This window comes from Xiphophorus couchianus, chromosome 11, assembly GCF_001444195.1.
Source record: "Xiphophorus couchianus chromosome 11, X_couchianus-1.0, whole genome shotgun sequence".
NCBI lineage: Eukaryota > Metazoa > Chordata > Actinopteri > Cyprinodontiformes > Poeciliidae > Xiphophorus > Xiphophorus couchianus.
In genome coordinates this window covers 31,090,172-31,116,292 of record NC_040238.1, presented here as the reverse complement: position 1 = coordinate 31,116,292, position 26,121 = coordinate 31,090,172, and the positions used below count along the sequence as shown (strand labels likewise).

At 37.8% G+C, this 26,121-nt stretch overlaps 1 protein-coding gene across 2 annotated transcripts; it reads left to right on the top strand.

Moving 5' to 3' along the window:
* The first annotated feature begins 1,321 nt into the window (after window positions 1-1,321).
* On the top strand, window positions 1,322-26,041 carry fgf13b (fibroblast growth factor 13b). Of its 2 annotated transcripts, none has more exons than XM_028032431.1 (5): window positions 1,322-1,494; window positions 12,030-12,140; window positions 18,069-18,172; window positions 19,332-19,530; window positions 24,022-26,041. In XM_028032431.1, exons 1-5 carry the CDS (start codon window positions 1,452-1,454, stop codon window positions 24,159-24,161), a joined length of 597 nt encoding a protein of 198 aa, XP_027888232.1. In that variant the 5' UTR covers window positions 1,322-1,451; the 3' UTR covers window positions 24,162-26,041. The 2 variants fall into 2 exon arrangements, with proteins under 2 accessions (XP_027888232.1, XP_027888231.1); XM_028032430.1 differs by lacking the exon at window positions 1,322-1,494 and adding an exon at window positions 10,733-11,637.
* The last annotated feature ends 80 nt before the right edge of the window (window positions 26,042-26,121 follow it).

Here is a 26,121-nt window from a genome sequence, read left to right as displayed (position 1 = left end):
GTTATTTTTCATCAGTAACACTATTCTTAAAATTATTCTACTAATAGTTTTTAATGTATGCATATACACAGGGACTAACAATCATGGCTGATGTTCATCACTGAAAATCCAGGTTCAGCAGATACATTTATGTTCTTGTTTTTGCCTTGTGAAAGAGTTGAGAAATTTCCAGCACAAATTGATTTCAATGATCGATGAACTAATTAATTTGCATTCGGTTTGCTGAATTTGCAAGTAAATCTGCATTAACTGGACAACCTCAGAGATACAGGTGTTTTCCTCTCTCAGTCCAAAGCTATGGATAATTTTTGTAAACATGTTAGAGCTGCCACCAATGACCTCAAGAAAGGGGCAAATACTAGGTTCTTCAGCATTCACTTTATGCACATTTTGCACTAAGATCACATTTACTAGTCTGAGTTTATCTGGGTAAAACAGCTGTTGAACAATTTTCAAGTTTTCTTTATTTTAATAATTTAAATAAAGTTATCTTAATTTAAATTCTGAATATTTAACAGTTAAGAGATACTTATAGTAAGATTCAAATAAATCTATAACATATACTTACTTATGTAAGAAAGTCAAATTATACTTACAACTTACTCTACATATTAAAAAGAAAACAAAAAAGAATCTCTGATCTGTGTAAGTCATAAAACGTCACTGAAATAGTAATACACTTAAAATGTTTACTGGTGGAATCATGTAAATCTTTTCTCTAACACAGCTAAGATTTTCTCTACATCATAACAGTCACCTTAAGAACTGGTTCAATATCTTCAGTCAAGTTTTAATTAAAATTATCTGGCGTGATTCTGTTACCAATAACACAATAACATAACAATAACACAAGTTGTTTGAATTGATTAGAACATTGCAAACTAATGATTTTTAATGATGTCTATGCAGTACAGTGCGAAATGTGTGTTTTACAGTGCACATATGGAGATAATTTCTGCAAATGGAAATTGGATTGGTTGAGTTTTAGCGTGGTGTGCAATTATATTAATTGTAATACAAAGAAATTATGTGTTTATTCACTAAGCAATAAACAGATAGAAAAGACAGTAACGGTAATGGTGACACAATAACCTGCCCATTTTCCCCTCAGTGAATGAGCTGTCATATTGGAAACAGCATTAAAACCATTAACTGCATCTGCATCCCTGAACAGTTTCGTGCCATCTTTCTTTGTCCCTCCCTGCGTGCAGATTTAGAGCTCGCGCATGTTGGTGTGTCTGCAGCCACATGGTGACATCCAGAGATGAGTCTGTCTGTCTGTCTGTCTGTCTGAGGGGACGGAGCCAGAGAGGGGACAGCAGGGACGGAGGAGGACGGGAGGAGTTGGGTATTTTCAGCCGAGGGATACAAAGCGAACATAAAGAAATAAAACTGCGTTGCTGCACCTTTTCTCCGAAGTTTTATTCTACGAGCAGGAAAAGTGGAGCTCCATGAGCGGAAAATCGAAAGTTAAGGAGGATAATGCCAACAAAGGTGAGTGGTAAATTAGTATGCATTATTTGGAGAAGAGGGGATCATGAGATAATGCTTTTGCACACTGCTGAGCTCAGCATTCTGCTTATTTCTTTGTTCTACCATCTACAACATGGTGCAAGTATTTGAGATTAAATTGATAAAAACCTTCTTGAAAGTTTTATTGCTAAATGATAAAAATATTGAACCTTGATTTTTTTTTTTTGTTTGTTTGTTTCTGTGTATTCTGTAAGCTTATGATGGATTACTTTACAATACAAATAGGACGGTGGGACGCACGTTCTCAAATTTTACTATATCATTGAGGAATTAATATTCTCTATCGATTACCTCCTGTAAAATGAAGTGCTGCCTCTCTAAAGTATCTCATTATCATAGTGAACACACCTTCAGTCATTCACCAGAAACATCAACGCGGGATCCACCCGCAGTGGAAACTGGGAAGCTATCATCGCCATGGAAACAGAAGGGAGTTTCCAGCAACTCGAGCTTCTTCATTCATGCAAATTAATCTGGTTTAATTTCGTTGCACCAGTTCTCAACTCCGTGCGCCTGTCACAAAAAAATAAAAAATAAATAAAAAAAGGAAATATCATCTAGTGGTCACTAGTGGTCATTGAGAATAGATTTGGATAAAACACACATGAGCTCACAATTCATTTTTTGTTATTGTTTAAAAAGCTTACATAATTAAGTTTGCATCAATATATAAATTAGAGTAGACTCACAGGAAGAACAGTGAGTGAGAGATAGACGTAATGCAGAGGAAATGAAGTCAGAGAGCAGAAATAGTAACTAAGGAAGCTTCAGCAGTGACAATTTAGAACTTGATAAATCTCGGGGGGGTTTCACATTTTTAACACTTAAAGAGGACTCCAGTAATCCTTACTTCTGTTTTTAAAAGCTTTGGTTGGACTCAGGGTTGTTTGTCTGCTTCAATTGAATACTAGTAAAAGGAAGAAAGAAACAAAGCATCACAATATTATTAATACCTCTTGAACTTTTTCACTTTCTCTCACTTTACAACGATAACTGATATTTTTACATGGATTTTCTTCAATAGACCAACACAAAGAGGTGTATAATTGTGTGGTGGAATGGAAGAAACACATTGTTTTCAAATATTTTCACAAATAAGAATTCAAAAAACATTGCCATGTATTTATGTTCAGCCTCCTCTGGGCCTTCTTTTTTAACCAGCTGAGTTATTAAGAACAAATTCTTATTTGCAATATGCTCCAATAGTATGTAGGGACTGATTGAAGAGTGGACTGAGGCCATGAGATTCACTTTTATATTAATCTATTAATTAATCTATTAATTAATTAGTCAGAGGTAAAGTTACAGGTTGTGGAAACTCTGTCAGCAGTTCTCCAACCCAAATTGATGAATTGTGTGTTTAATAAAGGACAGGCAGGAAATTCCCAGTACCAGTGTGACTGTGGCTTTTTGAAAGTTACAACATTACAAAATGTAAGTCCACCTAAGAATTTATGGAAAAACCTAAAAAATAAAAAACAATGTTCAACAATGTTCTAAATCTGATCTTACTGAGCTTGAGCTATTTTCTAAGAACAAATATTTAATTTACTTGTTGTGCAAAGCTGTTAGAGACGAATCCCCAAAGACTTGAAGCTGTACTTATAATGGAAGATGGTTCTGCAAAGTATTGATTGTTTACCACAAATGCATGACACAGTTTTCTGATTTCTGTTTGTGGAACAAGTTGATTTTTTACTACTTCATCAATACACATTACTTTGTGTTTGTCTGCAATATAAAATGAAAAAAGTTAAAGCCATATGAATTCCTTTAAAAGGAAACGTTATAACTCCTAAACCTGTAAAACTGCTATTTATTTTGTTTTGCCTCATACCGCATTTGTTTATGCCTAATACCTCATATTGTTCCTATGTAGAGTTGAGTTATTTGTTCGATCAGATAATAAGATTTCTCTCTGAAAGGAAGAGATAATCGTAAATATACCAGTTAATCTCTGATCAGAGCCAAAGCATTTGGAGGAACAATAGCTTGGCATATTCTTCCTCTAAAAGCTTTAGGGTTTCTTTATATAAACTTTTACAAACTCTGCCTTATAATTTACTTGTACGGTACTTAATAATTCGGCGCCATCTAATGGCTGAACATGTGTATAAACGTTTCTATTGACAGCGTGATTGTGAGAAATCTGATGTAGAACATCAGCTGGAGCGACCTTTTTCTGGAAGAGGCTACAGTGAGTGTTTGTTGGCCATCTGCCCAGATCTGGACTGTTTATAGCCAAAATGTACTTGCTGGCATTGTTACTGTTTGCGACTGTTTGCCAAGGGAAAGAGCTATTTTTGGAGAAATTATCTGTTTTTGAAGAAGAGTTCAAATCGCATCTGTAGAGACACAAAACAGAAAACAAAATTTGAAATCTGAACTTAAATGAACAATCTGCTTCAACCAAAACAAAGCTATGTGTTCATATTTTAGAGCTGTAATATTAGTTATGCAACAACTGCTACTCTGGAGCTGCTGCTCCTTATGAAGAGAGCTACAGTTATTTCAAAGATGTTGTCTCAGATAACATGTTTTTTTTTCTCGTCTATCAGCTTTACTGTAAAAGCTGCTGAGTTTCCACATTCTCCTGCAACATCCTGCTTCACTGCCTTCAACAGCTTTTATGTTTGTGCTGCAGACTGTGCTGCACCAGACACTCTTCAATCCAGAATATCGGCATAGAAATGTGCTCACTGTTGTGTTTTAACCTTTAAAAATGTAACATTTTAAAGATTTTTTGACAAACTCAAAGCATTTGAAGTTGTTTTGTTGTATTGCTTCAGAGGAGACAGTGTTAGTGGTGTGTATTTCAGTTTTATGTTGTGTAATATGATGTGATGTAAGCATTGAGAAAAAAAACATCAGAGCCACAGGTAGACATATAGTACTCTGGAAAAATCTTGAGTCATCCTCTACTTCTTTCTATTTTCCTTCCAAGCAGCCACATTATCTTATCTTTTTAAATTAGTCCTCTGAAGGTTTTTTTGTTTATTATACTGTTGCTGCTTTTTCACTAATAGTCATTGTTTGACTTTTGGCATTTTGTTTCAAGCATTGTGTCACACTCATTCATTTTGTTATATTTTGGCAGTTTGACAGATGAGCTTAGCACCTGGAAAGTGATTCTCAGAGAGTTTGGCTCATTCTATATGATTAACCCTGTCAGGCCCTGTCGTTGCTCAATTTCCCCCATTTTCTTAAAAATATGACTTTAGGTGTTGCTGCTCTGCTGAGATTTATTTATTATAGATTTTATTCATTTCTGTCCATTTTTCAAGTTTCTTCTTTTTTAATCAAGCACTACATGATGTTCTATCATGGTCAGGTACAAAGACAGATAAAAAAATAAAAGTATTGATCTAGACTCCTTTATGGGGCTACAGAAAGTTGCTGTCGTCAGCAGGACAAAGTAATGTGCTTTTATCTCATTTTCTAAGACAATTTCAGCTCTTAGTATATGTGAGTAAGTTAGTATCACTTGAACTGGTTTTGACTGGAATAACAGTTAAAGGCAGAAAACATTCATGCTGAATCCTAACTTATTGATATTAAGACAGCTAATAGAAAATAATTTGCATATAAAGGGAGAAAATAATGCAAAATAATGCAATAATGCAAAATTCAAACAAGTACACAACTAAATGAACTGTTGAAACAATATGTTGTGTTGGGTTGTTATTTTTATTCTCATGGTTTTAGAAGTAAAAGGTGAAGTGATCGATGGAATCCCTACAAATATAGTTTCTCCTACACACAACACAGAAACTCTTGAGAAACAAAGCAGTGAGTCTTGTCAATAGATCCTTGGATTTGGGAATGACCTGCTGGCTCCATCCCTCTCTGACTGTGCCAGATCAGCGGGATCTGGCAATGAATCATTGATGACCGGTTCCAACAGCTTAATGGCCTCTAATGTTTGCTAATGATCCCCCCCTCAACGTCACGTGCATGGCCTTAATGGATCCAATGCCGTGGGGACTTCTGTGGTTTGGACTCCGATAGCTCGGCCTCTGTGCGTGGAGCGCCGTACAACAGGAAGTGCGAAAGTCATGAGCACACGGCCGCGGAGGAGCTCCACGGGCGCAGCATGGCTTTCCCTCTCCGTCGATCGACCTCAGGTAGGGCCAGAAGGGAAAACCTTTACTGAGAAATTAGAAATGTAGCCACAAAGATGCATGGATATAATCTGAATGTCAAGAATTAGTTATTTTACTACAAAAGTCTTGACAATATGTAAAGATATAAAGTCAATTCAATTAAGTTTGAGGCTTTGTTATTGTTTGTGATTTATTATTATTGTACTGTTCTTAAATACTTAACTTGAATTTTAACTGTCATAGTTGAGCATTCATCTATCGGCGGTCTAAAAGGGATAAAACTTGTTTTTGCTCAGAAAAAGAATGGAAGAGCTGTCCTTGGTGCTGAAAATTGCGCAGGGCGCACCCTTCTGACTGTGATGGGATCTGCTGCACAGGATCATGAGCATATAAAAACACTCATGTAAACACGGGAACTGTGAATTACATGCATTTTGAAGCTGTTCTCAATATTGCTTTAATGGTTGTTTTTCAATTTTGGAATTTAATCATAAATCTGTGTTTCCTCTAGGCTCACAGGGGAAACCTTTCACTGCTACAGAACATATTATAGAATTAAAATAATTCAAGTCCAGTAATTTAAAAAATAAATTAGCGATTAAATGAATTATCTGTTGACTTTTGCTACAATTTCACTCAAAAGCCTCAGCTTTTCTCCCTAGGACTAATCTCTTTGCTTTCATAGTTGACCTGCTGGGTGGTTTCTTTCGTCTATACATCTATTACCCCAAAGTACCTTGGATCTATAATCCTAAGTCTATCATTCAATAAATTATTTGACCAATCAATCAGTTATGAAGTTCCAACCATATGAAATAAAGCAGAGCCCAAGGTAGTAAAAGGGCCTTTTCACAGTTTAATTAGGAGATCATTGTCCATCAGCAACCAAGGAACCGCTACTGTTTTATACCATCTTCATTTGTTTGGCATTCTGCTTGAATTAAAGTTGAAATTGTTGAGCCAACAATTAAAACTTTGGTTTAAAACTCTTCAACATAAGCTTTTATTTTGCATGAACAATTTACAGAGCCCAAGGTCAGAGAGAAGCTAGCAGAAGACTTATAGAGATTAAATATTAAATATCGGTTATTTAATGACTTATAGACATCAAATAAGTGAAATCTCAAAATCATTTCATCATGGTTTAAGAGAATGCTGTTTATTAACTGATAAATTACTGTTATTATGCGTTAATATTTTAATCTGGATTTTTATAAAGTGTGAAATGTTCTCGGGGCTCCACGGTCAGCTCCATGTAAGGACCATAACCATCCTCCTTGGTCAAACTATTAAAACCATCAGTAGGAGGCACTGTGAAACTCCAAACAAGAATGAAAATATGTGACTTGCTAGTGAAGCTAGCTGTGTATATACTTTGGTACAATTAATTGGTTGATTTTGTTTTATCATGTTATCATTTGGTGATCAGTACTTCTTTTTTGCTTCTGTTTAACTGCTTGTCTATTGATTAACTTATTGATTTCCTTTTACAGCAACATTTCACATTTTTTGGAGACAAAACTGATTGACTGGTTGGTGTTAATGCTTATATCTGATGTGTTAACATTAATCTAAATTTAAGACATTTCCAGAGCTTCACAAAATCATTCACAATTTCCCACAAAACACAACTTAAGAATCATTTTATTCAAGTATTTGTGCTAGATTATTGAAAGATAAGGGCAAATTATCAATGCAAGGACAAAGATACATGTCTTTAAAAGTTTCAAACAAATCAACTTTTCAAAAAATTGTACTAAGTATTTGTATTCAGCCCCCTGAATACATTGCAGAAACATTTTTCACCACTATTACACCGCGTCTTTTGAAATTGGATAATGAGTGTAATTGGTTTTTAGCTAAGTATAGCCACAGATTCTCAAATAGTAACTGACACAATTTAACACATACATAGGATTTTATTTAGTTACTCCATTGTATCTGTGGTTGTGTGCTTTGGCTCATTGTCCTTTCCCACCTGTTTGCTGTGATCCCGACATGGTTTATGGCAAAGTGGACCTATGACTTTCTTTTAACTAAAACAAATTGCCATATCATATCTTAAAGGGTGAATTTGTAGAGTGCATGACCATTAATTGATTATCCCCACTTGAGAAAGGGAATTCAGCAGCTCCTTCAAAGTTTCAATGAGCTCCTAACAACTGATCTTTTTGCCAGGACTGTCAGTTCAAGTGAATATCTATTTCATGGTAGGACTGCAGTTGTCCCGTACACTTTCCATATTTTGTGCAGCTGTTTCCATTTTTATTGATAGATAGAAAACAGTCTATGAAATGTTCAAGGCTTTGGATAAACTTCTTCACAATGTTATTGCTAACCTGTCTGATGTGTCACTTTGTCTTCATGATGTTAATATGACCTAACATAATTTTTGTTCACTTCACAATGATGTGCTTCTTTTTGTTGCTCCATTATGTGTATCCACCAGAAATTACATTGATGTTTGTGGCTTTAGCAAAGTGATAAATTGAAGAAGAGAAGTATGAATGTTTACTTCTGTAGATGTAAGGTCAGACATGATACAACAACAGTAATGTGACCACTGAAATATAAACCCTGGAATGAATTAGCATTATGTAGCAGATGACATAAGCATGTTTCCTCCTTTCTATAACCCCATTAGATGTTTTAGTTCTTAATATACTGTGCTCAGTGGTTGGAGAGAGACTGCTTTAAGAACCATTTGTGATGTGTGGTCTTGGTTACTGACCACATGTATCCTATCATCATAAAGAAAATGGCAATAAAAAAATATGTCTAGTTTCAGAGACTTTCAAATGTCTACCAACTTTTACATTAGCTTTGACAATGACCAAAAACCCCAAACCAGATGTACTCTGTGTTTAGATTGGTTAGGAAACATTAGTTGTTTCCAAATTTGAATGTGAAACTAAACTGAAAATTTCTTTTTTACTTTCTGATTTAAAAGACTTATAACATTTACTTAACACTCTATTGCCTGTCCCTTTTCTCAACTTGAAATTCTTTCTCACAGAAGGTAATAAGACATGTCTCACAATCTGTGCTTAATAATTTCTGGCATCTGCTTCTTAAAAGAACAACATGCACTGGTTTCTATTTTGCCCCCCTAACCCTTGACTAGGGTTAGCGGGCATCAGACTGTCCGCCCCCTTTCTGACCACCTCCTCTTCATCTTTTGGGTTTCTTGCTCTGCTCCATCCTAGCTGTATCCGGTTAGAACAGCTGTGCATTTGTTTTCCTGTGGGGGCCGCCTGTAGGCAGCAGGCATGCGTGAAGTGGCTCATTGCTGCTCTGTGCTTGTCTCCATTCAAGTGCTAATGCAAAGAAAATGTCTAGAAAAATGACACACCTCGTCTAATCTGAACTGTTCACTCTGTTATTAACCTCCTCCTCAAGCTGCTGCCTTTCAGCCGTGGTGAACCTCTGCACCACAGGGCAGTCAGAGGCCCCTCCTCTTTGTTTTAATGATATTATCCAGTGGTCTGCTTTTTTTTAAACTAACAAATGTACACTGCCATCAAGAACAGACTGGGTAATGAAGTGTGGATTTTCAATGCAGGATTTCATTGAATTCAGAAGATTTTTAAAGAATGAGAATGAAAAAACTATTCAGACTTTTGTGTAATTTGGTAATTGACATCAGAAGAAGTAACACAGTTGGTCAGCTGGCATTAGGTTCAACTTTATGTGTTTGAGTCAAAGCTTTAATTCAGAAAACTCCAATTCATAGTTCAAATTTGGAGAGAGCTGAGGATGATTTTCAGTGTTTGAGTTAGCATAAATCTGCTTAAGATCATTTTCCCATTTTTCTATCTGAGGGTTAAGTTTTTATAAAAACCTGGACTGGATTCCTGAAGAACCTCAGTAATGAAATCTGGCCATCCTGTTCGTCTTCACTAACTATGCCTGCAGGGTTTATTTAGTGACGAGGATCAAGTGAAAACATGTATTTATACATACATTTGTCTCAGTTAAGCACATTATCAAGTAGACATATTTGTCCAAATAAACTAAGCTTCTTGTAACTAATGTAAACAAATACATATCAGACATAGAATTTATTTATTTAGGTTCTGAAACTGCAGAAATGTTCATCCTTTTAAGTTTTTGTTCTATTGAAATATTTTGCACCAGATGAAGTTGGCCAAGAAGAAAAGTTCTTGATTCACTTGTAATAATGTTCAAATCGTTACATAAGATCCTGGTATGTAGAGCCTGGTTGAAATAATCAGATCCTCCAATGGAATGAAATGATCTTTCTCTGCAGTATGGCTGGCCTCCACCATAGCTATAGGGTGGAGGCCTCCATCAACTGAGCTGCTGCTCCTCTGCATCAAAAGAAATAACTACATATTCTATAGCTAGTAGATGCTCCTGGGCAGAATAAATTGACCCAGGAAGCTTTTAGCTTTTACGTGTTTATTAACAAGATAAATGTTTATTTTTTTATTGGAACTAATGGTCACTGATCACTAGGGAGCTGTCCAGGGTGTACCTCCCCTCTTGTCCATTAAGAATGGACAGATGGTCGCTGATCAGAGCCAATTATAGGAAATAGATGTCAATCTCTGGCTGAGTGGTTTATTTGTTTTCCATAATTCCTTACAGTTTTCTTTATTTTAAATGTGCCTTCACATTTATATTATTCTTCCTTATCCAGTCCATCTCTTTTTCTTTCCTTTCATCCATCCTTCTCTTTTTAATCCTTTTTGTGGGTTCATTTTTACTTCTTTCTCACTCAGTCACACTCAATATCTAATTTTCTCCCTCAACCCCTCCTCTTAAATTATTTCTCCTCTCATTCATTCAGGCTCGCCTCTCCCTCCTCTTTTTTTCTTGTATATTCTCCTCCTCCTATATTACACCCACTCCCTCCTTCCCAAGTACCCCCCCCCCGCCCCCCACCTTCCTCCTCCCCTTCCCGCTTCTGTCTAGTCCTGCGTATCACACATCAGTGGAACATGTAAATATCATGCCACGTGGGGTGCAGGGCTACAGGTGTCCTATATCTGACTGAGCTTCCAGAACCCCCTCCCCACCTGCACCCCCTGCTCCCTGTATGCATGCACACCCCCTCCGCCCCCCACCCCACTGTTCATCGCTCCCCATCGTCTGAGCGGGCTGGGCTGCAGCAGTTTTATGAACGGCACGGCAGCAGCATCATGATCCCCTTTCCGCCGATCGCGCCCCGAGTTGTTTCATTGATAAACATTGCGGCTGCTGCATTTCTGTCACGGACAGCGTCGAGGAGTGGAGCGTCTCCGTGGACAGGAGCAGAAGAAGAGGAGCAGACACGGCAGCAGCTGCAGTGATCATCAACAACAACAGCCGGCGCCGATCACACCAGTTCAGAAGCTGTTGATTCGCCACTTGGACGCGGAGTGGATCTTTACGCAGCCTCTGCTCTCCTTCCACACTCTCTTGGGACACTTGGAAAAAAAATAAAATCACCTGAGGGGTTAGTGAGACAGCTTTGGCCACTCAACCCCCTCCCTTTGCCCCTCTCCCTGGGGGATGGGAGGCGGCGTCGTTAAGGTTCAGGCGCTGGAGCATTTCTGCACCTACTTCCATGAGGCGCCCGGACGCGCCGATGGAGGATTCTGGATGTTTTCCCCTGAAAAAACCCCTCGGCAATCTGCGAGCCTCCATCGGCCGGGCGTGTGATGCGAACTGAGTCGTGGGTGGCGTAGAATCCCTCACTTTTTACACATACATACACACCCCTACCGGCTTGTTCGCGAACACTTCTTCCAGCCGGGACGCACAGCCTCGCTTCACGCCGCCGGGTTGAGCAGCATGTCCCGGGCAGCGGCGATCGCCAGCTCCCTGATCCGCCAAAAGCGGCAGGCGAGAGAGCGGGAGAAGGCGAACGCCTGCCGCGGCAGCAGCAGTCCGAGCAACAGCAAGGGCGCCAACGAGAAGCCGAGCAAGCTGAATGTGTTCTCTCGAGTCAAATTGTTTGGATCGAGGAAGAAGAGGAAGAGAAGGCGACCACCAGGTTTGAGGGAGGGAAGGGGAGCGAAAGAACCAGCCATCAAAATCTTCATCACCATCCAACACCATTTTTCTTCATCACCAAGGCAGGCGCATCATTTCTTCATTTGTCCCCATCATCTAGGCTGCTGTGAGGTTGTTGAGGTTGGAATGCACAGGTTGCGTTTAATTAGCTTTTTATTTCGGCCCACTGTGGAGTCCTGTAGCAGCAGGTGTCTGCAAACATCATGCAAAGCAGAAAACTGCTGCTCTGTCATGTGACATCACTTCATATCCATCTGGTTTTAATACAAGCAAAAGACTGGAGATGCAAACACTTCCTGCTTCTTGGAGAGTCCTGACTTTGACATAAGCAAGTGCGTTTTAATGTGTTTCATCTTCTCTTTTCTCTTTCAGAGCCCCAGCTAAAGGGCATAGTGACCAGGCTCTCCAGTCGTCAGGGCTTCCAGCTGCAGATGCAGCAGGACGGCACCATCGATGGAACCAAGGATGAGGACAGCACCTATGGTAAGGCTGGGTCCCGTTTCACCCCTTGGCTGTAAGGTTTAGCAGTGTTTTTTATTCTCACCAAGCAAGAGAAGCAGAAAAGAATATTGTAGAACTTGTCTAAAACATATTTTGTAGATACAAAAACAGGAAATAAAGTGAAATTTATAGTTGATACAATGAACCACTGTTTGTACCCAAAATAAATTTGAAAAATAGTATGCTGATTAAAGTGTATTATTTGGTTACAACTATATACCAAGTAGTATAAAATTTTAGTACATTAGCTACTAGATATAAATACATTAAAATGCATGTATTTTCTTCTCAAGCATTCAAATAATGTTTGCTGTGTGACTGATAACTACTTACATAACATTACAAACATATATGTTTATGTAATTGAAGTTAGTAAGAAATGATTGTGGTTGTTGAAGCATTTTTGAGCTAAATATTTTAACTACATCCTGAATTGATTGCCGGGGGAGACGGGATATAAGATAATCCTATGAACTGTCATTTCATATTGCAATATTGAAAACATCCGATGCATTATAAAACAATCTAAGTAAATTTAAAAAAATGTAAAAGTAGATATTTATTGTTACTGTGGCACATTTGGTTGTTTTATTTGACTTTTTGTTTTCTTTAACACACACTTAGAGTGTGTATGTATGTGCTGTATGACTGAAAACTGTTCACAGGACACAGGCGGTCACATTGAGTCATATTTCTTTACATTTCATAAATAGTTTGTGAAATGTTGTCTCATTTCTCAGTTGGACATTCTGACCTCTGTCTGAATTAATTAGTCTCTGTTTCTGTGATTTTTATCCTTGTTGAATCCAGTTTAGTCCTTATTGCCAACCTTAACATTTTGGGACAAAACTGTTGCCAGTCTTTTGCATTAAGTGGAAGACAATTCTGGCTTTTTCACTTATTGATGCCAGAGTTACACTTGGTAACCGTAAGGAACTGTGGTAATATTTTGACACAGGAATATAAAGTTGTCATTATCTTACATATGATATGTTGTAATACTCTATAATGCTGAGGAGAGCAGAGATATTAAATAAAAGAGGCCAGAGATTGGAGTCTTTGGGGACTCAGTTTGTAAGGTTTTACTAAATGAAAGCAGCAAAGCATTTCATCCACTTTTTCAATAGGGATACATTTAACAAAACCAACAAACAAAATCATTTCCTACCAGTCAGTAAACAACGAAACAAGAAACTGAAAAATCAGTTTTAAGTAGAAATAAAATTCTGCTTTTTAGATTATTTTGGCATTCATTTGTCAATTCATCTGCTGCTTGTCTGTCCATTCGTCCACCCTTCCACCAAAGACTGGGTTGCAGAGCTAAACGTTTAGCTAAATATGACTGGAAATTGAATTGAAACATTGAAACTCAGCTTTCAAGTAAGCTATAGGTTCAAATTCAAACTCTTGCTTCAATAAAACACTTTCACTAATACTGTAGTTTATTTTTGCTTTGAGAATCAAGAGTTGTTAAAACACATTTCCTCTACTTTGTACTCTCCCTACTCATAAGGTGGGTTTAACTTCACAAAATTGAAGAGTATTTCATCATGGCAAAGGTTTGGTATCTAGCAATGACTGATTAACTTTAGCCCCTTCATAAGCACTTTGGGGTTAGTCTCTACCTCTGGTTAAATCCAATTTAAAGATAAACGTCAATGTGTGGAAAGGCGTTTGATCCTGAACATTTAATTCAGGCAGTCACTCAACAACATGTCAAGTGCTCATTTAATTAGTAAGATGGAGCACGTTTTTTCCTCCAAATGTCAGGTGACAGCGCTGTCTGTAGAATCTATCCGTGTCGGCTGGTTAAATGAATTGATTAAACATCAACAGAAAACATTGTGCGGTTTTCCAATTTCAGAAATAATGACGGATATGAGGATAAAAGATCTCCTTCATCTCTTTTGTTGTACTTCCCCCTTCACTTAATTGTATATATCCGTAAAAAACAACTTAGATTTACACAAATAATTTAAATTCTGTTGGTGTTTTTAAGATAACAGTCTTCTTGTGCATAATTGATTTCGGCAGCATCTTGCAGTATTCTTCTGCTTCTCCAGCTACCAGCTACTGAGCGCAAAGCAAAACACATAAAAGTGTTTTCTTTAATTAAATGATTACATGCAGCATACATCATGTAAACACCTACATGAACTTGGTCACCCGTGTCGGGGGTTTGGAAAGATAATCCCTGTAATCCAAGTCTCCAAACAACCACAGTCATTAAAAAGAACATGGTTGGCTGATTGACTGTAATTAAATAAAGGCTCGACACACAAAACAGGGACAAATAATCACATCCTTTCCACGGCTTCTCAATTTACTGTAGTGACTTTTCCATATGAATGGAAATGGAAAACAACGACCGCCGGCGGTATTTATAGTGCCCGTTAGAAGTTTAGCTGCACTCATCTGGGATATGAATATCAAATTATTTGGAGACTTTCAATATAACATTTGACCAGGGTGAGGTGATTATACAGCAGAGAGCATCAATGAATCGGAAGAAAATACCAAAGAATGAGGCTATTCCGCACAAAGTCTAAACTATTCATACAGACTCAAATATTATGATCTGTCCTTTTGCCATGTTGTGTTGTGCTGAGGACTCAAATGCAGGGAAGCAGGCAGGCAGACTGATTAAACCAAACTGTGTGCACCAAAGCAAAGAAAACTAAAGTTAAAGCAACTGATGTTCGGTGGGAACAGGAAACATAGCTGGTGCAAAAAAGTGAGAAACGGCAGGATCTGATGGAGATCAGAGGCTTATAAAAGCTGGGAGGTTGATTACTGAAACAAGGAACAGGTGAGACTGATTAACTGAGCAGATGCAGCTTGGAGGCAGGAGGATGTTTATCTCTAAGTAAATAAACAAAAGAACATGGAAACAATAGCTTAACTAAAATCAAGATCCTAAAAAACTTAGGACTAAAATGAAGTCTAGCATGTCATGACAGCCTCATCAAGTTGCAAAAAATCCACAGAGTTCTGTAACCATTAACAAGCTCCTGACGATTCTGGCTAGATGTTTTTATTACTTTTCTAATCAGAAATGGGTCAGTCAATACAGCAGGCTTCCTGCCATAGGCCATACTGAATAGAAGAATCCCCACTTTTCTGATACGTCGTTCCTGAAGCTTCATGTTATATTGCTTTATCCATTCCAAAACTGGACAAAGCAACCCAGTTTGCTGTATGTTTGTTGGGTTCATAGTTTAAATTGTTTACTTTTCATCTTATGTAAAAATGTATACTTTGGAGGTCATCCTTCTTTGTTACTTCACCTACTTGAAAGCCTTGCATTGATCCCTCAGTTTTTCCTGTTCTTGTGGATAAATCCCTTTCACCAGAATAAATTTGGATTGTCCTTGTGGGCAGCTACAAATTTAGTTTGTGCTTTTTTTCAGCAGTTCTTCTTTCTTGGTCAGCATCCCATCAGTGTAGGCTGATACAAGGTTAACTTCACCATGGATGCTGGTCTTCCAGTATCTTCCAGTTTTATAATGGGTTTGAGACTCGGTTGTTCCTGAGTTTTCCTTAAACATAATCAACAATTTTCTCCTGAATGGCCTCCTCAAATCCTGTTAAAGAGAATGGGCTACTTTTAAAAGCCATGTTGATGCAGGGAAAATAACCAGTTTAAAATGAGTTCTACCATTTCTGACGAGAAGATTAGTCAAATATTCAGGTCTTTATTTACGGCAAACATGATGGAGATTAATATGTTGGAGGTGCACCTTGTTGAAGGGTACTGAAACAAATATTAGCAGGGATGTATATATCAATTTGATTTTATCCATGTGTGTCATTTTGTTCAGGTGCCACTGAAATGTAAACTTGTGTTAGATTCAGTCTTATGCACCTAATTGTTGTTTTTAAAGTGTCATCAGTTCTCTGAAGAAAGAGCATTTAAAATGCATAATTAACAGCCCAAATGAAGACGGTATGTAAACTTCTGGCATGCCATTTTCTGCTCACATTTTCAATCTTACTTCACTCCATCTGAAATATTAGTTTTTTCAGTCATACGCTATCTCCTTGTGCTGAAGACATATCGCAACATCAAATAAGACAAAATGGTTTGCAGCTGCAAGGTTTCAGATTTCCCAAACAAGATAACAAGCTACACAAAGTATCGTTATCTTATCTTATGGAGAACTGAGTACACAGTGGAGGCAGGCTTTGTATTTTTCAACTAACTTTAATTACTCCTATTACTATTACTATTATCCCTCATAGTGATATTTAGTATCAATACAGTGAATTGCAGCCAGCATGACTTTATTAACATTTTTCAACTATAACCATTCACTAATCTCTACTACTAAGTCACTGAACCTGAATGCATTCAGCTGAACTGACTACATTGATTTTAAAATGACCTGAGTTGAATGAACTGCATGTGTTTGAGATTTAGTCTGACTGCTATACTCTGATTTGTGACTGAGCTGCACCCAAACCAAAAAAACTGAAGACATTTGGCACTTTTATTGTTATGATATATCTTCAATTGTGCCCTGAGATTTCATTTGCTGAGTATTGGCTGCATCCCAGCTCTCTCTTGCATTTTGCTTTGACGCTAAACCTAAACATTTCTACAGACCTATCACACCTCCCACACACCAGCAGCACTCCCTTGCAGAAGCAGCCCCTTACTCTGAAAGATAGAAGTGGCGCTAAATAATCTCCTTAGAAGTGGCTCAAAGCACATAAAGAACTTGTGGTGTTTTGTTGTTCCCCCAAAAGTTCCTTAAATACCCACACAATGACCCCCCACCTCCAATCCACAAAGCTTTTGGTTAGTATTGCCTCATTTCTGGTACCAAGCAGAAAAGAGACATCTCAAATGCTCATAAATATAGGGACATACTCAATAACAGGTGGGAGTTTGTAACATTATGGCTGAATGGTGTTCATTGACATGGATGATTTCCCCATGGAATTACACTGCACCCACTCACCCCCAAATTTGTACTGATTTTGTAAAGAATTATTATTGCTTATATTTTGGAAAATTTAAACAGATGGGAATAAGCACCCACATTAAAATAAAGCCGGAGACTTTTTTAGTGAATTGCTTTGCAGTCACTTACAGCAGGTCTAAAACGGCTTTTAAATAACATTGTGCTGTAGCGTTCGAGAAAAAGCAACGACTTTGGGTCAGGTGCTGCTGACGGATAAACGTTAGATTATTAAAATTACTTTCCAACCAACATTTTATGTCTGTTGATGTCTCGGCTTTTAAACTGGTGACTTTTCTTGAGTTCAAATGTGCTACCTTTGACCGGATATTTCAATGCAGCGCATATGAAGAAGAAAAATAACATGTTTTTTATTTTTTTATTTATCAATTAAAATCAGAAAAATTCTGTTGCTTTCACAGCTGCAAAGTCCTGTGGGTGTGTCTTAACTGGCTTTTTCACTGACATTTTTGTCCAAGCTTCACCAAATAGCTCAAGCTCAGTCAGATTGCATCAAGAGCATCTTTAGACACATTTTCCAGTTGTGCCACATACAGTTTCTCAACCTGATGTAGCTCTGAACTTCTTCTCCATTTTTGGAGTGGATGTAATGTGACAACATCTAAGAGTTCACGGTCTAAGAGTATTTTTACAAGACCTTGTACCCAATGCTTAACATGAATACTTTTTCTCTCTTGTTTAGTACGATGTTTTGCTAATTTTATTGACATTTCCTACCTTTTTCCTTGCAGACAGTATATTGTGCAGGAAGCTAAATTGTTTATGCCGTTGTTTGTGCCTGACTGAACTTTTAAAATTGCTTTTCTGTGGCAAAATGGAACTGTCATTATGTCAGTGATATTGATGAGGATCATTCTCTGTTTTCCTCCCTCTGAACATCCATTTGTTTTCTCTCTCTCTGAACGTGTTGTTTGTTTGAGTGCAGCCCTGTTCAACCTGATCCCTGTGGGGCTCCGTGTCGTGGCTATCCAGGGGGTCCAGACTAAACTCTACCTGGCAATGAACAACGAAGGCTTCGTTTACACCTCGGTAGGTCACTAAAAACGCCACCATCGTGACTAATGTGATGAATTTCTGTCATGTTGACTAATGAAGCAAAAGGTTCCACTGAGAGAACACTCATTATTGCGCTCTCGTCACATCAACACCTTTAACGACACGCCATCTGAGCCTCACTTATCCATCTCTTGATATTCGTCTAAGGGCTGATTTCTTCTGCTCACCCTCTTGTTTTTGTTGTTGCCTTTGGTCATTCTTGATGAAAAAGATTTCTCCTGAAATTTGTCCTCATGTCGTTTCTAAATTGACATGCACGCACACACAAAAACCCGGCGCTGCTGCATTTATTTAATCAGACAGGCCAGAAGGTTGGAGTTGGCTGCAGGGCTGCGCTTCGAGCACCTCGTTTTAGCTCTTCAGCACTGGTGGTGGGTGGTGTGGAAGCAATAACAACAAGAACCAACAAAAATAACACACACAAACACTCTCTCTCACACACACACACTTCTGGCAATCTGTACAAGCAAAGCTACAAGACCAAGTGATGAAAACCAACAAAGAGGAAATAAAAAAAAAACGATGCCCACCTCCGCCTTTGCAATTTCATATACCACCACAATATCTGGTCCATCATATTTGAGATGCTTTCTGCTGTTTTTCTAACCTCTGTCATAACACTGATATCACTTGTTCCATCTCCTGACTTGATATTAAAAAAAAACAACACAGCACGGCCCTCTGCTTTTCACACCAGGTCTGGCCAGACGTCGTGCAGCACAGGCCTAATCAACATTCTTGCTGTATTAACACATGTCAGTGAGAAACAGCATCCTTTCTATATCTTCCTGTTTCCCTAAGCAACCTGGCCACCATCTTTCCTAGTGGGCTGGTTGGTATTCAAGGGAGTAGCTGGTTGCTATGGAGACACAGGAATAAGGAAATGCAAATGTCAGCTGTCCTAAGTTGGTGCAGCTCATTTCTTTGAGACCACGGCCCGGCCAAGATAATGATTCTAAGAGCGGAGCGCCTGTTGGATGAAAGGAAAGGCTGATTAGAAAGTTTTGAAACAGAGATGCCGTTACAAAACGCATGCATGCATATCTTCACTTTCTTCCTGCAGCTAATGCTCCCGCCTGTTTGCATCTTTTCTGGGCAATTTCTTCTAATATACCTCCCGTTCTCCTCTCAGGAACACTTCACCCCGGAGTGTAAGTTCAAGGAGTCTGTGTTTGAGAACTACTACGTCACATACTCGTCCATGATGTACAGACAGCAGCAGTCAGGCCGGGCATGGTACCTGGGACTCAACAAGGAGGGAGCAATCATGAAGGGAAACCACGTGAAGAAGAACAAGGCTGCCGCACACTTCATACCGAAACCACTTAAAGGTAGGACTGAACCAACTCTTTAAAAGCTGTTCTGCTTATTTGAAAGTTTATTATTTGATTTTAGAATCATCTATAACAAGTCTACATTATCAGTGAGCAGCTCACATAAACTAGTTATAGACATAAGAGGACACAGCATCCTCTGTGATTTTTAAACCAATGATTAGGTGTACAAGTTTTATCCCACATATCAGAAGCTCAATGTTGTCCCACTTTATCTGTTCCAAAGTCATATTTGAACTGTATTTTGAAATGTTGAATCACTAAATTGTGCTCATGTATCAAAGAATGTAGAGCTGATAACTGGAGGTGAAGTTGAAAATTTCCATCAGGGGAGTGATGCCAAAGGCAAATCAAAACTGGTTTTGGAAGGATTATATTTCTAGAATGGCTCCATCCTTAACACTGTTGAAAATATGTAGATATGATGTCATTCATAAATTTTGGGTCTGTGACAAAAGACAACCAATTATAGGGAGCTCGACCAATTAGGTTTTTAATATTGTGCAAATATTCTGCCAAATGGTTACAAAAAGAGTGTGGTTTCTCAGCAAGTTGATATCTGCATGAGTTTTAATTCTGGAAAGAGAAACGTTACTCTAGGCAAATGCTCCAGCATTGTCTTCCTACTTATGTAACAATGAAACAGACAAATGTTTATTACAAACTAAGTTTATTACAGGGTGCAACAGATTCTTTGGCCATGTTAGAAGGTTTTGCAGTATGAGCACTGTTGCTTTCACATACCATCTGCATCACACATTTCCCACTTCTACAGCATCTACACAACTGCTACTATTAATATTGCAGCAAATATCCAATAGTAATATTACAGAGTGATACCTTACAGACACTGTCTGCACTAATAGGAGTTCACTCACGTTGGTGTGCCTGATGCTTGAAACTAAAAATCATGCCATGGCCCATTTTATGAAGTAATGGGAATTTTTAAAATTTTGCTTCATCCGACTACTTTGGGAAACTCAGAGCATCAAAACACAGTGCATTACATTTGTAAAAAAAAGACCATTAGATTGTGATGTCTTGATAAAAACAACATATAGCATCCTGACCCTGAAATATGGGTCAGTCCTTGTTTTTAAAACATTTAGATTGTATTTCATCATTTTACACTGGAGAAAACGTTCCTCCATACTGAGTGTTCAGTAAGTTTCTCACTATTGGCACTATTTTATACTATATTTAAAAGTTAAAAAGTATATTATTATACATACCCTGCACAGTGGGGCATTTATTATTGCTACTTGTTTTAAATTCTCTGTTATGTTGTCCTTTTGGTCATTTTTAGCCCCTCAATCTTACAAATCTACACTGACCGGCCAGCTATTTGTTAAGAATATAATGTAAAAATAGGCAGCTGTTCAGTCCTTGCTTAAGAAGTGCCAAGCCAGCCACATGCTGATGCTTAAAAGAGAGACAAGAAAAATCTGGTGTGCTGTTAAGGCACAATTCACACAGCTTTGAATCAGAGGCTTGAGTGGAAGAAAAATAACTCCCTTTGCTGTGGCCTTTGTGACTTTGCAGAACTTTTACAAAATACCCAAAGCTACTCAACACCCCAAAAGAATGGTGTGCTATAAACTTCTAAATTATAAAATGAGCTTCTAACATCTGAAAACAAAGTTTTAATTAAGTCTTTTCTCCCTAAAGTAAAATTCCTCTGAACCTGCATTATTTTGAAGCTTTCTTCACTTTAATGTTTCAGCTGTATTGTATAGCACACTGTATGCTTTGTGCAGAGAATTAAAATAATAGAGTGATTTTTCACATTAATCTGCTGCTGTTCCTTTTAAGATAGTCCAAAGTCTGATTAAGGGAAACACACTTGATGTTTCCTCTGCTTTAATTTAATGTGCAGCTTACTCAAGTGTAACAAGGAAAAGCGTCATATTTTAGAAGACACACAAAGAACAGTAATTAACCTTTACATGGCCCGTTAGATGGCCTGCACTTAATATTTTGAATGTTCATGAACAAATATACTACAATGTCTACAGATTTGAAACGCATATATGTAAATTTAGAAAATGCTGATTAACTATAGTTCTTAACACATTTTTATTTAATAAAGAACCTAAAAATAATTAACACCTAAATATGTGTTGGGAAAGATTGATAAAAGTGAATTGTATTTACTTATTAATTTGTTTATTTATTTACATGTTCAAAATAGAAAATAAACAAAACATTCTATGGTAAAAAAAAAGAAAAAAAGAAGTAAAACGTAATTTTAGTTATATAGCACATTTTCAGCAACAAGGCAATATAAAGTATTGAATCTTATTTTGTTTTTAATTCTTTTAATACAGATTTGCATTTCAATCAGCATTTTATCCTCTCATACATAATTGGATAGCTCTGCCTCTTAAACGTAGGCCTGATGTATGCAAGATCATACAAGTTGGAACAGAAAATTTGTTATCAATAATCTGTTAAAAAAAAAAAAAAAAGTGCTCAATAAAAGAGATTATTGAAAAAACTGCATCCATTTTTGCATTAATTGCAGAGGTGTTTATTATCTACTCTCTTTTATCTGGCATTCAACACCCTCATCAGTGACAGTGGAAAATCTTTGAGTTTGTTGAGGAAGACACTCTTCGATATTTAATTGGATCTGCGTTAAAGAAAAGCTTAGGTTTTTATCTTTTTCCACAGTGCAGATCACTTTTCATTCTTGGTCCAGGACTGATTCTCTGTATCCTTGTTTTCTTCTGATTAGCTTTTAATGGGATACAGTTTGTTCAGATATTTTGTTTTAAGTATATCAGTTGCATTTTTACTTTATTTTTGTTGTGTATTCTTAAGGATTGTTTGCTTCCTGTCTTATTTTAAGGAGCTTTTCTTTCATTTGCTTTCACCTGCATTTGTATGGCAACCAAAAATAAAACATGCACCCGGCCCAGTAGTAGCAATAAATAAGGCATTTTGTTTGTAGTCTCCAATACCATTTAAATTAAATTGCTATTTAACTGTTTTTAAAAGCTCCAGCCTGCATTTGATCATTTTTAGTTCAATATCCTTCATGTAGTTGAATAAACAGAGTGTCATCTTACATTGCTTTCCTTGTTTTGTTCTTTCTTCTTAATGCTTTTCTTTTTTCTTAAAGTAACAAAATTTCTTGCATAATATTTCATCACAAAGATCTCTGACCAGGTCAAAACTCATATAGTAGCAGTTGTCTTTTGTGTGGACATTGTGAAGAACAATGACTATAGGCACATATGATGTAGACACATGTTTTGTTTGTTGCTCCAGATTTTAGAGGCAGTAAAAATGGAGCTCCTTCTCTACGCTCGAATTACTTGCTCTAAGGAGTTTTATAATCCTTTTTCCATTGTCTTCGCCTGACAGCTTCTCTGTTTGGGCCCATGTTTCCTGTCAATCAGCCGGCTGAAAATGCTCATCAAAGTCTGCAAGTGCTCTTTCTTCACTAAGAAATCATTCAGCACCATTCAGTTCTATTCATACAGCACCAATTCACAACAAATGTCATCTCCAGGCACTTTAGAAGATGAAGAGAGTCAATTCATATATAGAAGCACAGTCAGCAATCATATCATTTAGGTTCATCCAGTTCATGTGCAGGCTACCATATTTAAAAAATGCTTTAAAATTTCACAAAAGGACCTTTAAAAAAAATCATTCATGGCATTCATGAAGTATACTATGTAAATGTATATTCCGGTCATATATGTGATTTATGTAATGCAAAATAAAACAGTGGGAGTACATAGTATTGGCCTAAGGTTCTAACCAATATTACTGTGTGATCAACAAATCCAATAACTATTTAATGACTAACACTTCTGCCAGTAATGGACCCTCACTGAGCTAAGGACCTCTGTGTTTAGCATTTGCTTGCTTGTCTGACTCGCAAACGCTCCTGATTTGTTTGGATGCCTGCATCTGTACGCAGCAGGCAGCAGCTTCTAATGGCAAAGCTCTAAAAGTAAGTCAAGTACCTCTAAAAAGCTCCTTGACTTGCCAGATGCACCAGGTTAGCGTAAGAGTGGTAAATTTCCCTTGGGAATCAGCAGAGAGCAAAACAAAGCTGAGAACGAAGTGGCTATTGGATTTGCATCCATTAAATGGACACAAACCTGACTCAAAACAAATGCTGGGGCTGTTTCTAATCTGCTTGTTTGTTACTGAGTGACTGTTAACTAATTGATTCTTTAATTAAATTAATGTTCCTTGGTTAATTTCCTTTATTATTCCCAATTAATGACAGGAAATCCTAATTTACTGCACTCACACATATTGAACAGCTCAAAACGATCACTAAGGAGGAGCTGAAGCACATTAAATGCGCCAACTGAACAAGGCCTCACACGTGTGTATTTGACTCGAGGTGTAAAGTGCTCTGAGTGGTCGATAAGACCAGAAGAAGGTTATGTAAATGCATTTACCATATCGAACCTGAGTGGTTCTCTAACTATATTAATAATTCATGTGTGTCTGTTTGTGTAGTGGCCATGTACAGGGAGCCCTCCCTCCATGACCTGACAGAACTGTCACGTTCCGGCAGCGGCACGCCGACCAAGAGCCGCAGCGCTTCAGCCCTGCTCAACGGCGGAAGGAAGACACCCAGCAACGACGACCTGTCCTAGCCTCTCCACTTCCTCACTGACGCGTTCAAACACAAGCACTCATCCCAATAGGAACAAACACTCACCCACAAACACACAAATCTCAGGCCAACATTCCCATTATTTCTGAGAAGGAGGAGAAGATGAGGTCAAAAACCGAGAAGAAAGAGTTCTTCGTCTTCTCAGAGCCCACTGTGACTGACTGTGATGTACATAAATCAAGGACAATCAACCCTTTTTGGCTCTGCTGCCCCCGGCGACGGGAACGTGACTTGTGGACCGCTTCTCTCCAACATTAAAAAGATACTACAGAGGAGGGAGAGAGACAAGGAAGGGACAGACGAGTTCAGTCAGTCACAAAGTACGTTCAACAGACTGTTACAGAGAACCAAAGAGTTAAAGTATTACCTAACCTGGTATAAAAAGGGGCCAGAGAGTTACATGGAGTTACAAAGTGAGGAAGGCAGTCTTTACTTACATGTGCATATTGATAAATTACAAGTTTAAAGGGTTTTTTTTCCAGTAATGCAATCCAAAAAGTGAAACTTGTACATTAAACTGATTCATAACACAAAATTATATATTTTTAGGATTTAATTTAGTCAATGTAGATGACTATGACTTACAGCTTACATAAAAATCTCAAAATTCAATTTCTCAATAAACTAGGATATTACATAAAACTAATTAAAAGTATTTTAACAAGTAGCCCTTGTTTTTTCCTTCCACTCAGATTTCCAGGATGCTTGAATAAAGCAAACAGCTTCTTTAACAATGACTTTTTATTTCTTTCCTTCCTTGCGGAAGGCATCAGTCACTGTGTACTGGATAACTGTGAAGTCAATTGTCTTCTCCATCATTGTGTAAGCCATATACATGGCATAAAAACATTTTTTTTGGTCTGTCTTTGAACTCTTCCATAACAAAAACCTATAAATTGTTATTGATAAAGAACTTTGCTGTTCAAAATGCTGTATCCAAGCAGTTAGAAGGTTGAGTGGAAGAAAAAAGTGTAGATGATGAAAAGAGAAATCCTGATTGTGCAATTAGGATAACCAATCAGTCTCATGCAATATCTTGTGAGAATAGCTGAATTTTGGAATTTCTTAAGTTGTAAGAAATATTTCACCATATGTGCAATGAATCTATATAAGTTTCACTTTATGACTTGAATTACTTGGATGGATGAATTATTGAAATGCACCTGTATGCTACTGTATGCTATGTTTACACACAGCTCATGGGGTTAAGTCATATTTTCAAAAATGAAGGACGTATTCCTTGTAAAATTATAAGGATTTATTTGTTTGCATGCATGTGCGCCTCTGTGTGCGCGTGCGTGTGTGTGCGCGTGCGCGAGGGAAAGCTGAGTTTGCAGTAGATGTGTGTGAGCGCGCGCGCATGTGTCTTTTACCTTTTTAAGATCTGTTGTATATCAGACGAACCTCCTGAGGGCTTCAGCAGGTCACATTTAAGGTTTACTGTATATGCTTCCATGCTCACTTCTTACGGGCGACGCTGTTGTTTATCTTTCCGTTGGTAGCTGTCGTCCCTTGCTGTTTGGTTGTTTGTTTGTTTGTTGTTGCATGGAAGCTCGTGGACCCCTGCTCAGTAGCAGCATGCTGAAGGTCCCCCAGGCCTTTTTTCCCCTCTGGGTCTTACATGTTAACGACCACAAGAAAACACTAGTGAGCCAATAGTGTGATACCAGAACACTAGTGAACCAATGTGAGGGTGTTAGAACACTTCTGGACCAATAGTATTGCACCAGAACATCTGTGGACCAATAGTGTTGAACCAGAACTTTGGTAAACCAATGGGAGCACAGATTATCTTCATATTTTGGTTCCTGCTGTGCACAAACTAGAAATGCACTAAATAAACTTTGTAAAGAAGCAAAGAGAATGGTTTTGTCTATTTTTCATGCACATCTATGTAACTTAAATATTGTTAGTGATTATAATATTACAATCCTACTTAT